Source organism: Heptranchias perlo, chromosome 39, assembly GCF_035084215.1.
Source record: "Heptranchias perlo isolate sHepPer1 chromosome 39, sHepPer1.hap1, whole genome shotgun sequence".
NCBI lineage: Eukaryota > Metazoa > Chordata > Chondrichthyes > Hexanchiformes > Hexanchidae > Heptranchias > Heptranchias perlo.
This window is the reverse complement of record NC_090363.1, coordinates 11,135,878-11,148,687: the sequence shown is the minus strand read 5'-3', so window position 1 is coordinate 11,148,687 and position 12,810 is coordinate 11,135,878. Positions and strand designations below refer to the sequence as shown.

The following is a 12,810-nucleotide window of genomic DNA, read 5'->3' as shown; positions in this document are numbered from 1 at the left end:
AACAGCTCTTCCAGGGACTCTGGAGTGATCTCAGACTGGGAACCGGGGCTGGATCCACCCACAGAAACATGACACCAGCAGTTTGAATCAGGAAGGACTGAAACTGATCACAGCTTCCAGACAGCTCCTTGACATTTATGTCACTTTGTATTTTAGGGTGAGCGGCTACAATCATTAACACAATTCAGTTTATGGATCTGTATCTTACACGGTGATTCACCAGAGGGTTTGTGGTCTGAAGGTGTTCGGGAGCCCAGTAACATCGAAGGTAAAAGCGGTTTGAATGAGGAAGTGCTGAGTGTGAACATGGCTTCCAGACGGCAGGCAGAGAGTTGGACCGAGGAGGCAATTTGTCCCATCTGTCTTGATTTGTTCACTGATCCGGTTATACTGGAGTGTGGGCACAACTTCTGCCGCTCCTGTATCGCACAGTGTTGTGAACAGAAGGAAACAAACTGCTGCCCGGAATGTAAAGAGGAGTTTCCGGAAAGAAACTTCAGGGTCAATCGGGCCTTAGTGAATCTGGCCGAGAAAGCTCGAAAATTAAAGCTGAATCCGGAAGAGAAGGAAAGTAAACTTCACTGTGAGGAACATCAGGAAGAACTGAAGCTGTTTTGTGAAACTGACAAGAAACTGATCTGTATGATTTGTAGAGATGCGCGGGAACACAGAGACCACCGCTTCATGCCGATTAAAGAAGCTGTTGAAATCTATAAGGTAAAAGCGAACAGATTTGATCACCTGATTATTTGATCACATTTTCATGGTCGAACACTTTCATTCTGTGATTTTTTCTCCCAATCCCAGGATCAGCTGAAATCTTCCTTCGATTCTCTCACAGAGAAGAAAACGGCGGTTCTGAAAACTGAACTGAAACAGAAGCAGCAGATTTCCGAAGTTAGGGTGAGTTCTCCCTGTGCTGATTCTCTGCGATCTCGGTTAGTTTTGTTCCTTTTTCGCGGTACATTATTATTTTTCACATTTCATTTTGTAGGAACAGTCGAGCAGTCTGCAGACCCGCATCACATCCGAGTTCGCTAAAATGCACCAGATTCTCACTGAGAAAGAGCAGCGTTTAATCAGAGATCTCAGGGAAGAAGAGGAGAGGATTCTAGAAATAATGGAGGAAAATCTTCGAGAAATTCAAGAGAATTTATATTCTATTCAGGAGAAGCTTTCAAAGTTCCAAAAACAGATGGAGGAAAAAGACGGAGTGATATTTCTGAAGGTGAGGATTATATTTCAGTTTAGTTCAGTGAATGTTCACAGTCACAAAATGATGGGCAAGAATTTTGAAGTAAATGCAGAATTTCCAGATAATTTTTTGTCTATTCCGAGGCGGATCTGCTATTTTCTCCGAACTAATCGGACTCACACAATGTCTACAGAATCCCGGGAATACCAGCAACCACCCCGGGAATGATTTGCCCTGATCTTGATATCTTGCTTGTAATTATTTCCGTGTTGCCCAAGAGTTTAATATTCTCCTGAAACTCACATTGCAATGCAGTTACAGTTACATTGAGTGATTGTGTTGGTGTGTCTGGTCCGGTGGGTGTGAGAGTCACTGTGTCTGTGAGGGGGACTGATGCTGATTTCCATGGTCTGACATAAATAAGATTTTTCAGCCATACCCTGTTTCTATGAGAAGCATTTAATAATTTGGGTGTAATTTCTTCCGTCCGGCTTTCAAATATATCCGACATGGACTTTTTTGCACTTTCTCCGATATTTCTGTCCCTTTTTGTAATGTGATCTTTCTATCTGTGTGTCGGCAGCAGTGAGAATTCAGAATTATCAACAGATTGTCAAAAATTGGAGTAATTCTGCTGTCTGGATATAAATGGTCAGTTTCTGTCAACTCAGATTTGTGTTTTATTTATTTCAGGAGAAAACTTGTCAGAAGAGGAGGTAGGACATGTTCTTTACTGAAACTCTGCACAGTTTGGAAAAATGACTCAGAAAGGTGTTTATGGTCAATTTATAACCAATTGTTGAATATTTGCAGGATTAGCGAGGATGGTCAAATACTGTCATTAGCAAATGGCGTCCTGTCTATCGAAAAATTCAACAGCCCTTTACAGTACACAGTGTGGAGAGAAATGATTGATGCCATCTACCCCGGTAAAAGTCCTATATATTTCTTTGTCCTGATTTATAGCTCATTTCTTATTATAACGAATCAGATTATGGCAAAGAGAGTGGGGGTTAAATTCGCTCACGCCCGAATTCGGGCGCGAGGGTCGCGGTGTGCGATTAACCCGCGCCCGGTGTTTCCGATGCAGGCAGCAGGCGCGATTCGTGCTTCAGGCTCATTTCCATGATTTGTACCTGCAGCCAGCGCTCTCCCTGGCGAGAGGCTGCACCCACCAGGAGGCTCAATATGGGGCGTGGCCAGGACTAGTTAAAGGCAGCCTGCGCCTCTTAAAGGGGAAGTGCACTGCAAATGCAAGCAGTGGAGGATAACAAGTAAAATGGCTGGACCGGCAAGAGAGCGTGCATCGAGGTTCCACAACAGCTCAGTGGAGGCCCTGGTGGAGGTAATGGATGAACAGAGAGACATCCTGTCCCCCCAGGGTGGCAGGAGTCGTCTTGACACCAGCTGCGGAGGCAATGGGAGGAAGTTGCCGTGGAGGTGAATGCCAGGTGCATGGCACCACGCACGTGGGTGCAGTGCTGGAAGAAGTTCAATGATTTGATGCGAGTGGTCAAGGTGAGTGAATGCAAGTTTCAAGTGACACGTTCTACCAACTGCAACATTGATCCACCACGACACCCCCTAACCCTAACCCGAACCCTAACCCCCAGTCACTCATTGACTAACAAACATCGCCCATCCATACGCAATGCAGCACTTTGCAGGCTGCAGCTCACCCTCAAATATTATCATGCTTAAAATCCACAGACCCACCACTCACTGGTCACACACACTGGCAGCTCTTCGCCAATGACAGGCACATCACCCAAACACCTCGCAGGACACTCACTGGTAATCTTCCCTCTGTCTTTCAGGATGAGGTGGCACATAACAGCTGGTAGCATGAAAGACCTGAGGGAGGACGGGCCCAACTGCACATCTGCACTCCCCTGGAGGAGACCGTGCTTCTGATAATTGGGCAGGCCGTCGCTGCGGCCGTGGCCACTAGTAGCGCGATATTCACAATGAAGAGTGTTTCGACACACCTCACCCTCCTTCTTTTTTCCCACATCGCACAGTCTTTTCTGACTCACGTGCTGTAGATGGTGTCAGCACGTACGTCATATTTGCTCCTCTCCCAGCTCAACAACTCAACCCATCTCCTTTCGTCATTGCAGATACCCAAGACTGGAGCCGGCACCATCCAAGGTGGAGGAGGAAGACAATGACAATGAAGCCACACCATCACTTGTTCTGACACTCACAGCCAACAGCTCAGATACTGACGCTACGCGTATTGTAGAGGCTAGGTTACAGTACGGATCTGCACGAGGTGAGACATTGGGCACAAGTTCACAGGAGCCGGTGCAGAGTGAACAGAAAACACAGATGCCAGCTCTAACGGAGTGTGAGGTCACTCAATGATTCTGCTGTCAGATGATGAGTGTGATGGGCCAGGCTACAGAGGACATCTGATGGGCACACACCACCAAATGTTTGGTGCACTGGAAAGTCTGCCAGAAAGCCTGTGTGCAGGGTCAAGGGGCATGGAGGAGTCATTTCAAACTTGGCACAGGGCTTTGCGCAGAGCTTGGAATCGGTGAACACCTCCATCAGCACAGCTGAGGAACCCATATGATGAAATGCCTGATGGCCGATACCGAGGCTTCCATTGCAGCACCATCCAATGTCATCAAAGGTCTTCATGCTTCAGTTGAAGCTCGGACTGCTGCTTTAGAAGTGCAGACTGCTGCAATCGTGGCTGTTGGCACCACTGTGGAACGGGGCTTCCAAGGCGTCAGAGCACTCCATCCATCTGCTCTTCAGTTGATCACCAGGATTGATGAGACGCTGCCCCATTCGAGAGGCAGTGGTGCCATGGCAGTCAAACCTGCTGTCCTCTCTCCAGATGACAGCTTTCCTGCTCCCATCCCTGCCACTCTGTCAGTGCCCTTGCTGTTGCCTGTCAGCCAGCCAGGCCAGACTGCTGCATCCCATGTTGAGATGGTGCAGGCTGAAGCCGGACTCTCCTGGCCAAGAGCTGCTTGTATTTGTCCTCCAAGTCCATCTACACACACCTCAATTGAAGGTCAGCAGCCTTCCACTACCTACGCTCCAGGCACAGGGGATTCACCTCGTAGGAGCACCAGTAAGGGGAAAGGCAGACGAACGACAGTCACTGAGGGAATTCACAAGGGTGAATAATGTAATGTTTTATACTTGAGTTAATGTGTAACGTTATGAATTTGTATTTGAAGTCGCAGCTGGTGTTGGTTTTTATCTATGTGATAAGCTGAGGGAGGAAGCAATGTGTAATCATATGGAGGGCGATTTGATGGTCATGAGGGAGAGGAAAGGTGAGGAGTGTAAGACTATTGGTGAGTTGGGAGGTGTCAATGAGGTTACAGATATCGCTCATGAATAAGGTGAGCATGCAGAGCCCTGGCTGACAGGGCCTGTGCATCTTGTTGCATCCTTGACTCATCCTCTTCCTCCTCATCCTTTTCCTCCACTTCCTTCACGTCCTCCTCCCCCTCTGCCTCTGGCTCAGGGTCTTGCCAGATTGGTGGTGCAAGGGCTGTTCCTTCATAAGGGCGAGGTTCTGCAGCAGGCAACATACCATGAGGAATGTAGACACCTGCTCAGCTGAGTAATGCAGGTCCCCATCAGAACGGTCCAGGCAGCAGAAGCGTTACTGTAAGATGCCTATGGTGTGCTCGATGACGTTTCATGTGGCTGCATGGCTCTCACTGTAGGCCTGCTCTGTGTGTGTGCCTGACGGCAGACATAAGCCACCTCATGAGAGGGATAGCCCTTGTCACCCAATGACAAGGGCTATCCCCTCATGAGGTGGATCATGTCTGCGGTCAGGCACACACGCAGAGCAGGCCTACAATGACTTCCAGAGCCGGTTCAAAGATCGTTGGGATGTTGGACTGCCGCATAACGAAGGCACCATGACTGCTGCCAGGGTAGCGGGCATTGAGCTGCATGATGCACTGCGTGTGGTCGCACACCAGCTGCACATTGGGGGAGTGGAACACCATCTGCTCATAAAGATGGCTGAGTTGAGGTATGGAACACACATGGCTATATGCGTGCATTCAATTACACCCTGCACCATGGGCAAGCCTGCAATGCGGCACACACTCGTGCTCGCTCATTCTGCTTCTCTCTGTCAAGAATTTCGCCAGCAGAGGCCTGAAAGGATCCAAAGCCATAAAAGTTCAGTGCCACCGTTACCTTGACAGCCACAAGCAATGATGTCCTTGCCCTGCTTTGATGCTGCAGTTGTGGCTGCAGCAGTTCACATGTGGTGAGGAGGGTCTCCTGTATAAATGACACTCCCACCTCTCCTTTTATGTAGATCCGTTTTGTTTTGGCTGATTTTGTGTTGGAGTCTGTTGAGATTCCTGGATATAATTTTGTTGATGGACTGTATTCAGGGTGATGTCGGTTTGTTGTGTCCAGGGTGTTTTTTTCTGTTGGGGGCGGGTTTCTCTGAATCTGGGGGCTGCCCGGTTGTTCCAGTTTATCTCGTGTTCCGGGTCAGGCTGTTGGACTCATCGAGTTGTGGGCCGCAGCTTCTTTATCCCCTTGCTTTTCTCCTTTTCCCCTTGAACTCTTTACTCTCTCCCTTCCTCACTGTTTGCCCCGCCTTAGCTCTTTCCCTCCCGCCCTCTGCCGGATCTGTTCTTGTTCCCATTCCCTCTGTTGAGTTTAGTTCCCCTCCACTCTCTCTCGGTTCTTTCTTCTCTTCTGCAGTCGTTCCCCTCCTCACATTTTACTTCTTTCACCTTTTCTTCCCTTTCTTTCCCTCTGGGATCTTATTTCCGCCTCCCCCCTCCCCCCCACCCCCATCTCCCCTCATCGACCGCGCTGATTGGTGATGTGGGATATCAGGGGTAACATCTCCGGGCCGAGATTGTGCCTCCAAGTCACATCGGAGCCTCTTGATGCCGGTTCCTTGTGTATTTCTACAGGCCCGTGGGTCACTCTGCAGGGGCTGAGAACCGCAGGGGACTCGGGGTGGGGTGGGGAGTGTGGAGGGCGAGGGGGCGCTGGGTTCCTTGTGGCGGGTCGGTGTCGAAGCAGGGCGCGAGGGCCTGAAGAAAGACAAAAATCAAACACAATGTGCGCCCGGTCCCCGCTCAGCTCTGACCGAGTTGGGAAGTCAGAGCGGCCCCAGGAGCGTAAACCCCCGGGTGGGAGCAGATTCCAATAACAAAACCTGGAGCCCTGTAAAAACACCCGAGGTCCCGGGAATCCCCCGAGTGGGCACTTTAAACAGGAAAGTGTTTGAATGAATCACAGCAAGAAACTCACTCACTGACTGTGTTATTTTAACCTTCCCCCAGCTCCAGCCTCTCTGATTCTGGATCCGAACACAGCCCATCCACTGCTCATGGTGTCTGAGGACCGGACCAGTGTGAGAGACGGAGGGAAATGGCAGCCGCTCCCTAACTCCCCGGAGAGGTTTGATCTCTGGGCCTGTGTCCTGGGATCGAAGGGATTCACATCAGGGAGACACTACTGGGAGGTGGAGGTGGTGAACAAGACTTGGTGGGGTGTGGGTGTGGTCCGAGAGTCTGTTAACAGGAAAGGGAACATCGACCCGAGACCTGAGTCCGGATATTGGATTGTGTGGCTGGATCCTGGAAGTGGTTATTTTGCCGCCACCTCCCCCTGTGACACTCCCCTCACCCCGAGTGTGAAGCCCCGGACGATCGGGGTGTACCTGGACTATGAGGGCGGACAGGTGTCATTTTACAATGCGGACAACATGTCCCATCTCCACACTTTCGCCCACACTTTCACCGAAAGAATTTTTCCGATCTTCCATCCGGGACGGAGTGACGGCGTGAAAAACTCAGCACCACTGACAATCTGCGGGGTTAAAGGTCACTAACAGGTCCATCCCATAATTCCACACCGCCTATCTGCCTCCTGCCAGCTGCAAAGTGCTGGGCGTCGGACTCAGTAACAGGTGGTGCGGATGGTCCCCAGTCAAATGGTAATCCCATTTAAAATACAAACCAGCCTCACATGGAATCATACGGCGCAGGAGGCCATTCAATCCATCATGCCTGTGGCGGCTCTTTGAAACAGCCGTCCAATTGTTCCCATTCCCATGGAACCCTCCTGCCTCTCTTCCACTCCACAGATTTGAGCACATAATCCAGGCTGACAATTCAGTGCAGTATTGAGGGAGCATTGCCCATGTTTTAATTCTCCTCTGTCACTGCCCACAATTTTTGGGGGCACTACCATCTTGTTTCCCCTCCAAAGTGTCATCCTCATTTGGAGTGAGGTTCCAGATAGAGCGATGGAGACAAGAACCCTGGAATCATTTCAGAAACAATTTGATGCTACAATGGGTGGATGTTAGGATCTCTCTGGATGGATGGATGGATGAAGATGGGCAGAATGGCCTTCCTCACCTGTAATTATCTTGAAATCTTGTTTTAGTTCCCTTGGGTGTATCCAAGTGTCACTGGGGCTAATTTCATGTCAATGTCCATAACTTCACAGAAATGTAACTTTCCAGATATATTTCGTTTCTGTCATTGTCCCAGCGAGAATATCGAGGAGTTGATACTTTTGCAATCACTTTGATATGACTGATCTTGCTACCACTAGCCTGACAATCTATTAAGCAGAGAACACTCTCAGTGTGAGCGAAGCTCTGTGTTTATTCGATTAGAAGGCAGCTGATCAGAACAAGAGGTAATGCATGCTCTTTACTTACCTTTTTTGTAAGTCAATAATTAATGTTAATATTCTCATTTTATTGCATCAACTATGTCACGTTAATAAAGTTAGTGGCCATGACTATATGTTGTTAATAGCCTCCCCTTTGTAAGAGCTTGGGAAATAAAAGTTAAAATCCCAAATACTCAAAAACATGTCTCCATTTCTCCACAAGGGCCACCACTTTGGATTCTTGAAGCTGCCTGAACACCACCAGTGAAGTAACATCTGGTGCATTGCAAGGTCCTGTGTGTTGTAATCTCCAGTGCACTGCAGGGGTGATGGCAGGGAGGGCGGGGAAATTATACCATGGGGGTCAGGTCACAGTGAGGGAGATTTACCCCAGGGGGTTGCGATTCCTGGACCGTGGTGGGGGCCCTCTCCCATACTATTCTCGCCGGATAAAGAGGAGAGAAAGGAAAGAGAGAGAGCGAGAAAGTGTAAATAGAGAGAAAAATGAATGTGAGATAATGAAAAAAGAATGAAAGAGGGAAGCAAGAAAAGAGAGAGAAAGAGAAAAGAGAGAGCGAGAAAGTGAAAACAGAGAGATGAAAAAAGGAACGCGAGAGAGGGGCAAGGCAAGGGAAATTGGAAGAAAGAGAAAGAAATAAGAGGAATGAAAAGAGAGAGAAAGGAAGGAGCGGAAAGGAAGAGAAAGAAAGAGGGGAGAGAGAAAATAAAGAGCACAATCCTCACCCTGCACCAAGGCGCTGCTCCCACATCACCTCACAGACTCTCCTCCCTCACACATCACCCTTCAATACACTTGAAATAACTGTGCAGTGAGTCTGAGAATTTAAAGGTACAGAGACAATCACACCGTCCTACAATATATTTCAATTACTTGTGCATGAGACAGAGTTTTTAAAGGTACAGAGAGACTCTTTTATTTAAAAAATTCAAGGTATACTTTATTTGATAGAATTTAAAGATACAATGTAAAAAAAAACAATTCGAAAGCAATACAATACAAAACAATACAATACAGATCGTTGACAAACGATCCCAATATTACAATTCAAGCACAGTACATATCTCCTAATATATGGTGTACAATACAAGGTGGGATGGCCTTACATGGTGGTCTTTCCCCATGGAGCCCTTGAGGAGAGCGCACCTCACTTCAGTTCGTTCCAAAGCACGTACTCCTGGACTTTGGAGTGTGCCAATCGGCAGCACTCGGTCGTGCTTGAGCTGGAAGACCACTCGGTTTTGGGCAGACCAAAGGGCCTCCTTCACTGAGTTGATAGTCTTCCATCAGCAGTTGATATCTGTCTCTGTTTGCGTCCCGGGGAACAGCCTGTAGAGCACAGATTCCTGTGTTACCGAGCGGTTGGCGATGATCTGAGACAAATATCAACGCATCTCTCTCCACACTCTCTGTGTGAAGGGGCAGTCCAAGTTCGGCAACGTTCTAATTCCCACTGCAGCATCGACGACAGCTCGCAGTGGCGCTGAGATTCTGTGGGTGCAGGAAAGAACGCACAAGGAGGGCTACGGAACTTAATCTTCTCAGTGTGGTGGACAGGTAGAAACTGAGCACGTAGTGACACTTGGTGTTTGCATAATGGGGCTCCACCCAAATCCTGGGGCAGTCACGCAGAAAGGTGGCCATCAGGATTAGGGCAGCATTGTTGATGCCCTTTCACCCTTTTGTCTGGGGTTCTTGGACATGGTTTCCCAGTGGACGCTGTCTGTCTTGGAACTCCAGGCAAAGTGGGCGATGACTCGGATGATTGTGGTGGCGGAGCATCGGACAATGGACCAGATCTGGACCACCGATACCAACACCTCAAGCACCTCAAACATTATCACCCGGTGTATTTCAGTATCACTGTACTCAGTCTCACCTTTATCCACCTACCTTTGCTGGTATCATCCAGTATCCATCGAGTGTTGGATTCTCTTTGCTGCGAACTGGAAAACATTTTCACGTTGGACATGAAGTACTCCCAGGTGGATTACACCGTGTGCCAAATTCAGAATAAAATTCCAAGTTCTCTGGCCGAACAGTATATTGAAATTATACACTTCATTAGTAAGTGACAATGCAGATATGCTCACTGACCGCACTGTGATGGCACAATGTTAAATTTATGTTTTATTTCATTTTCTTTTTCAGGAGATTAATTGCCTTCTTCAGAGGTACCTAACTTATGTATTCGTTTCTTTCTTTTCTTCTTTTTCTTTGCATTTATTTGATCTTATCCCAAAACACACATCACTCCCCAATCAGACGGCACTGAGTCAATCGGCCCCCAGAGATCTGCCAACACTGCTCTAAAAACAGTCCCAGGTCAGGCACAGCACGGGTTGGTTGCAATTTGTTGTAATCTTCCAGAATTCACTAGATTCTGGAAAGGTCCCAGTGGATTGGAAAACCGCAAACGTAACACCCTTATTCAAGAAGGGAGTTACCGAAAGCAGGTGACTATAGGCCAGTTAGCCTAACATCTGTCATTCGGAAAATGCTAGAATCCATTCGTAAAGAAGTAGTCGCAGGACATGTGGAGACTCATAATACAATGAAGGAGATTCAACGTGGTTTTATGAAGGTGAAATCATATCTGACAAATTTATTCGAGTTCTTTGAGGAAGTAACAGGCAGAGTGGATAAAGGGGAACCAATGGATGCAGTATATCGGGTTTTCCAAAAGGCATTCAATAAGGTGCCTCATAAAAGATGACTGCACAAGATAAGAGTTCATGGTGTTGCGGGTAATATACTGGCACGGATAGAGGATTGGCTTACTTACAGAAAACAAAGAGTTGGGATAAAAGAGTCATTTTCAAAATGGCAATGTGTAACTAGTGGGGTGCCGCAGGGATAAGTGCTGGGGCCTCAACTATTTACAATATATATCAATGACTTGGATGAAGAAACAGAGTGTCTTGTGGCTAAATTTGCTGATGATGCAAAGATAGGTGGGAAAGCAAGTTGCGAGGAGGACACAAAGTGTCTTCAAAGGAATATTGACAGGTTAAGCGAATGGGCAAAAATTTGGCAGATGGAATATAATGTGGGAAAATGTGAAGTCATTCACTTTGGGAGGAAAAATAAAAAAGCAAAATATTATTTGAATGGAGAAATACTACAAAATGCTGCGGTACAGAGGGATCTGGGTGTCCTCGTACATGATACACAAAAAGTCAACATACAGGTGCAGCAGGTAAGCTGGAAGCCAAACGGAATATTGGCCTTTATTTCTAGGGGGATGGAGTACAAAAGCAGTGAAGTCATGCTACAACTGTACAGGGTGCTGGTGAGACCACACCTGGAGTACTGCATACAGTTCTGGTACCCTTATTTAAGGAAGGACATACTTGCATTGGAGGCAGTTCAGAGAAGGTTCACTAGGTTGATTCCGGGTATGGAAGGGTTGTCTTATGAGGAAACTCATTGGAGTTTAGAAGAATGAGAGGAGATCTTATTGAAACATACAAGATTCTGAGGGGACTCGATAGGGTAGATGCTGAGAGGATGTTACCCCTCATGGGGGAATCTAAAACTAGGGGGCATAGTCTCAGAATAAGGGGTCGCCCGTTTCAGACGGAAATGAGGAGGAATTTCTTCTCCCAGAGGGTCATGAATGTGGAAAGGGCGGGAATGTGGAGTTGAGGTAAAAATCAGATCAGCCATGATCTCATTAAATGGCGGAGCAGGCTCGAGTGGCCGAATGGCCCAGTCCTGCTCCTATCTCTTATGGTCTTATGGGTTAGATGCAGAGTAAAGCTCCCTCTAAACTGTCCTGGTAAAAACTCGCAGGTCAGGTACAGCGCGGCTTCGATACCCAGGGACTGTCAATCAGGCTGAGGGAGCGGGGCGAGGAGTCAGGGTGTCCGGGGACTGTGAATCAGATTGAGTGTGCGGGGCTGGGAGTGAAGGAGCCCGGGGACTGTCAATCAGACAGAGGGGGCGGGGCTGGGAGTGAAGGAGCCCGGGGACTGTCAATCAGATTGAGGGGGCGGGGCTGGGAGTGAAGGAGCCCGGGGACTGTCAATCTGATTGAGATGATGTGGAGATGCCGGTGATGGACTGGGGCTGACAAATGTAAACAATCTTACAACACCAAGTTATAGCCCAACAATTTTATTTGAAAATCACAAGCTTTCGGAGGCTTCCTCCTTCGTCAGTTGAATGTCACCTGACGAAGGAGGAAGCCTCCGAAAGCTTGTGATTTTCAAATAAAATTGTTGGGCTATAACTTGGTGTTGTAAGATTGTTTACATCTGATTGAGGGGGCGGGAAGGCCGGAACAAGGGCGAGTGCGATTTTAAAACTATACTGGTTATAAACAACCCCATTGCCTGGCCCAGGACAGCTGGAGCTGCCCTGCGTGAAGTCTATTTGCAACGAACATCTTGTGGAGCAGTGAGCCTCGGCAGTTTCAGCTGTCTGGGTGAAGACGTCTCTGTCCCCCAACCAAGAAGAGGAGGAAAAACACCAGTCGAGTGCACCCCACCCAACCCACCGTTTTCTCCGATTCTACAGGAACCCATCCCTACAGTCTGCCTCCTTGCTTCCTTCCCTCTCTCTCTCCCTCCTTCCCTCTTTCCCTTCTCCTCCTTTCCGCCATTACTTCCCTTTCTCCCCCTCTCTTTCTCTCCCTCCTTCCACCCTTTCCTTCCCTCTCTCTCTCTCTTTGGGTGAAGTGCAGCTCCCAATTTTCATCGGGCGGCACCACCTTCGTCGGTGCCCGGTACAAGCCGGACGGACGCGGGCGTGGCCTCCGCAGCTGCTCCTGCTGCCCCGGCACCTTTACGCCTCTTTGCGAAACAGAATGGGGTCAAGAGCTACACTCAGCCCAACATGCCCATTGAAGCCTGTGTGCAGACCATGTCTGGGGTTGTCGGCCCCTCAGTCATCGTCGCCGCCTCTGAAATGTCCGGGAAGGCCGTGTTCTTCCTGAGGTCGTAGCGGG

The 12,810-nt window shown here is 48.4% G+C and overlaps 1 protein-coding gene across 1 annotated transcript; it reads left to right on the top strand.

The window, feature by feature from the left end:
• The first annotated feature begins 93 nt into the window (after positions 1-93).
• Positions 94-8,002, top strand: LOC137305231 (zinc-binding protein A33-like). The gene is made up of 6 exons (XM_067974077.1): positions 94-717; positions 808-903; positions 995-1,228; positions 1,889-1,911; positions 2,009-2,124; positions 6,496-8,002. The coding sequence occupies exons 1-6, from the start codon at positions 307-309 to the stop codon at positions 7,044-7,046; spliced, it is 1,431 nt and encodes a 476-aa protein (XP_067830178.1). The 5' UTR covers positions 94-306; the 3' UTR covers positions 7,047-8,002.
• The last annotated feature ends 4,808 nt before the right edge of the window (positions 8,003-12,810 follow it).

What these genes read in the sequence shown, in the direction of transcription:
- LOC137305231 (XM_067974077.1), top strand. Translation starts at nt 307, where the DNA reads ATGGCTTCCAGACGGCAGGCAGAGAGTTGGACCGAGGAGGCAATTTGT. An exon ending in ACGGAGTGATATTTCTGAAG is followed by an intron (nt 1,229 to 1,888) that starts GTGAGGATTATA and finishes TATTTATTTCAG; the next exon opens with GAGAAAACTTGTCAGAAGAG. An exon ending in GATTGATGCCATCTACCCCG is followed by an intron (nt 2,125 to 6,495) that starts GTAAAAGTCCTA and finishes ACCTTCCCCCAG; the next exon opens with CTCCAGCCTCTCTGATTCTG.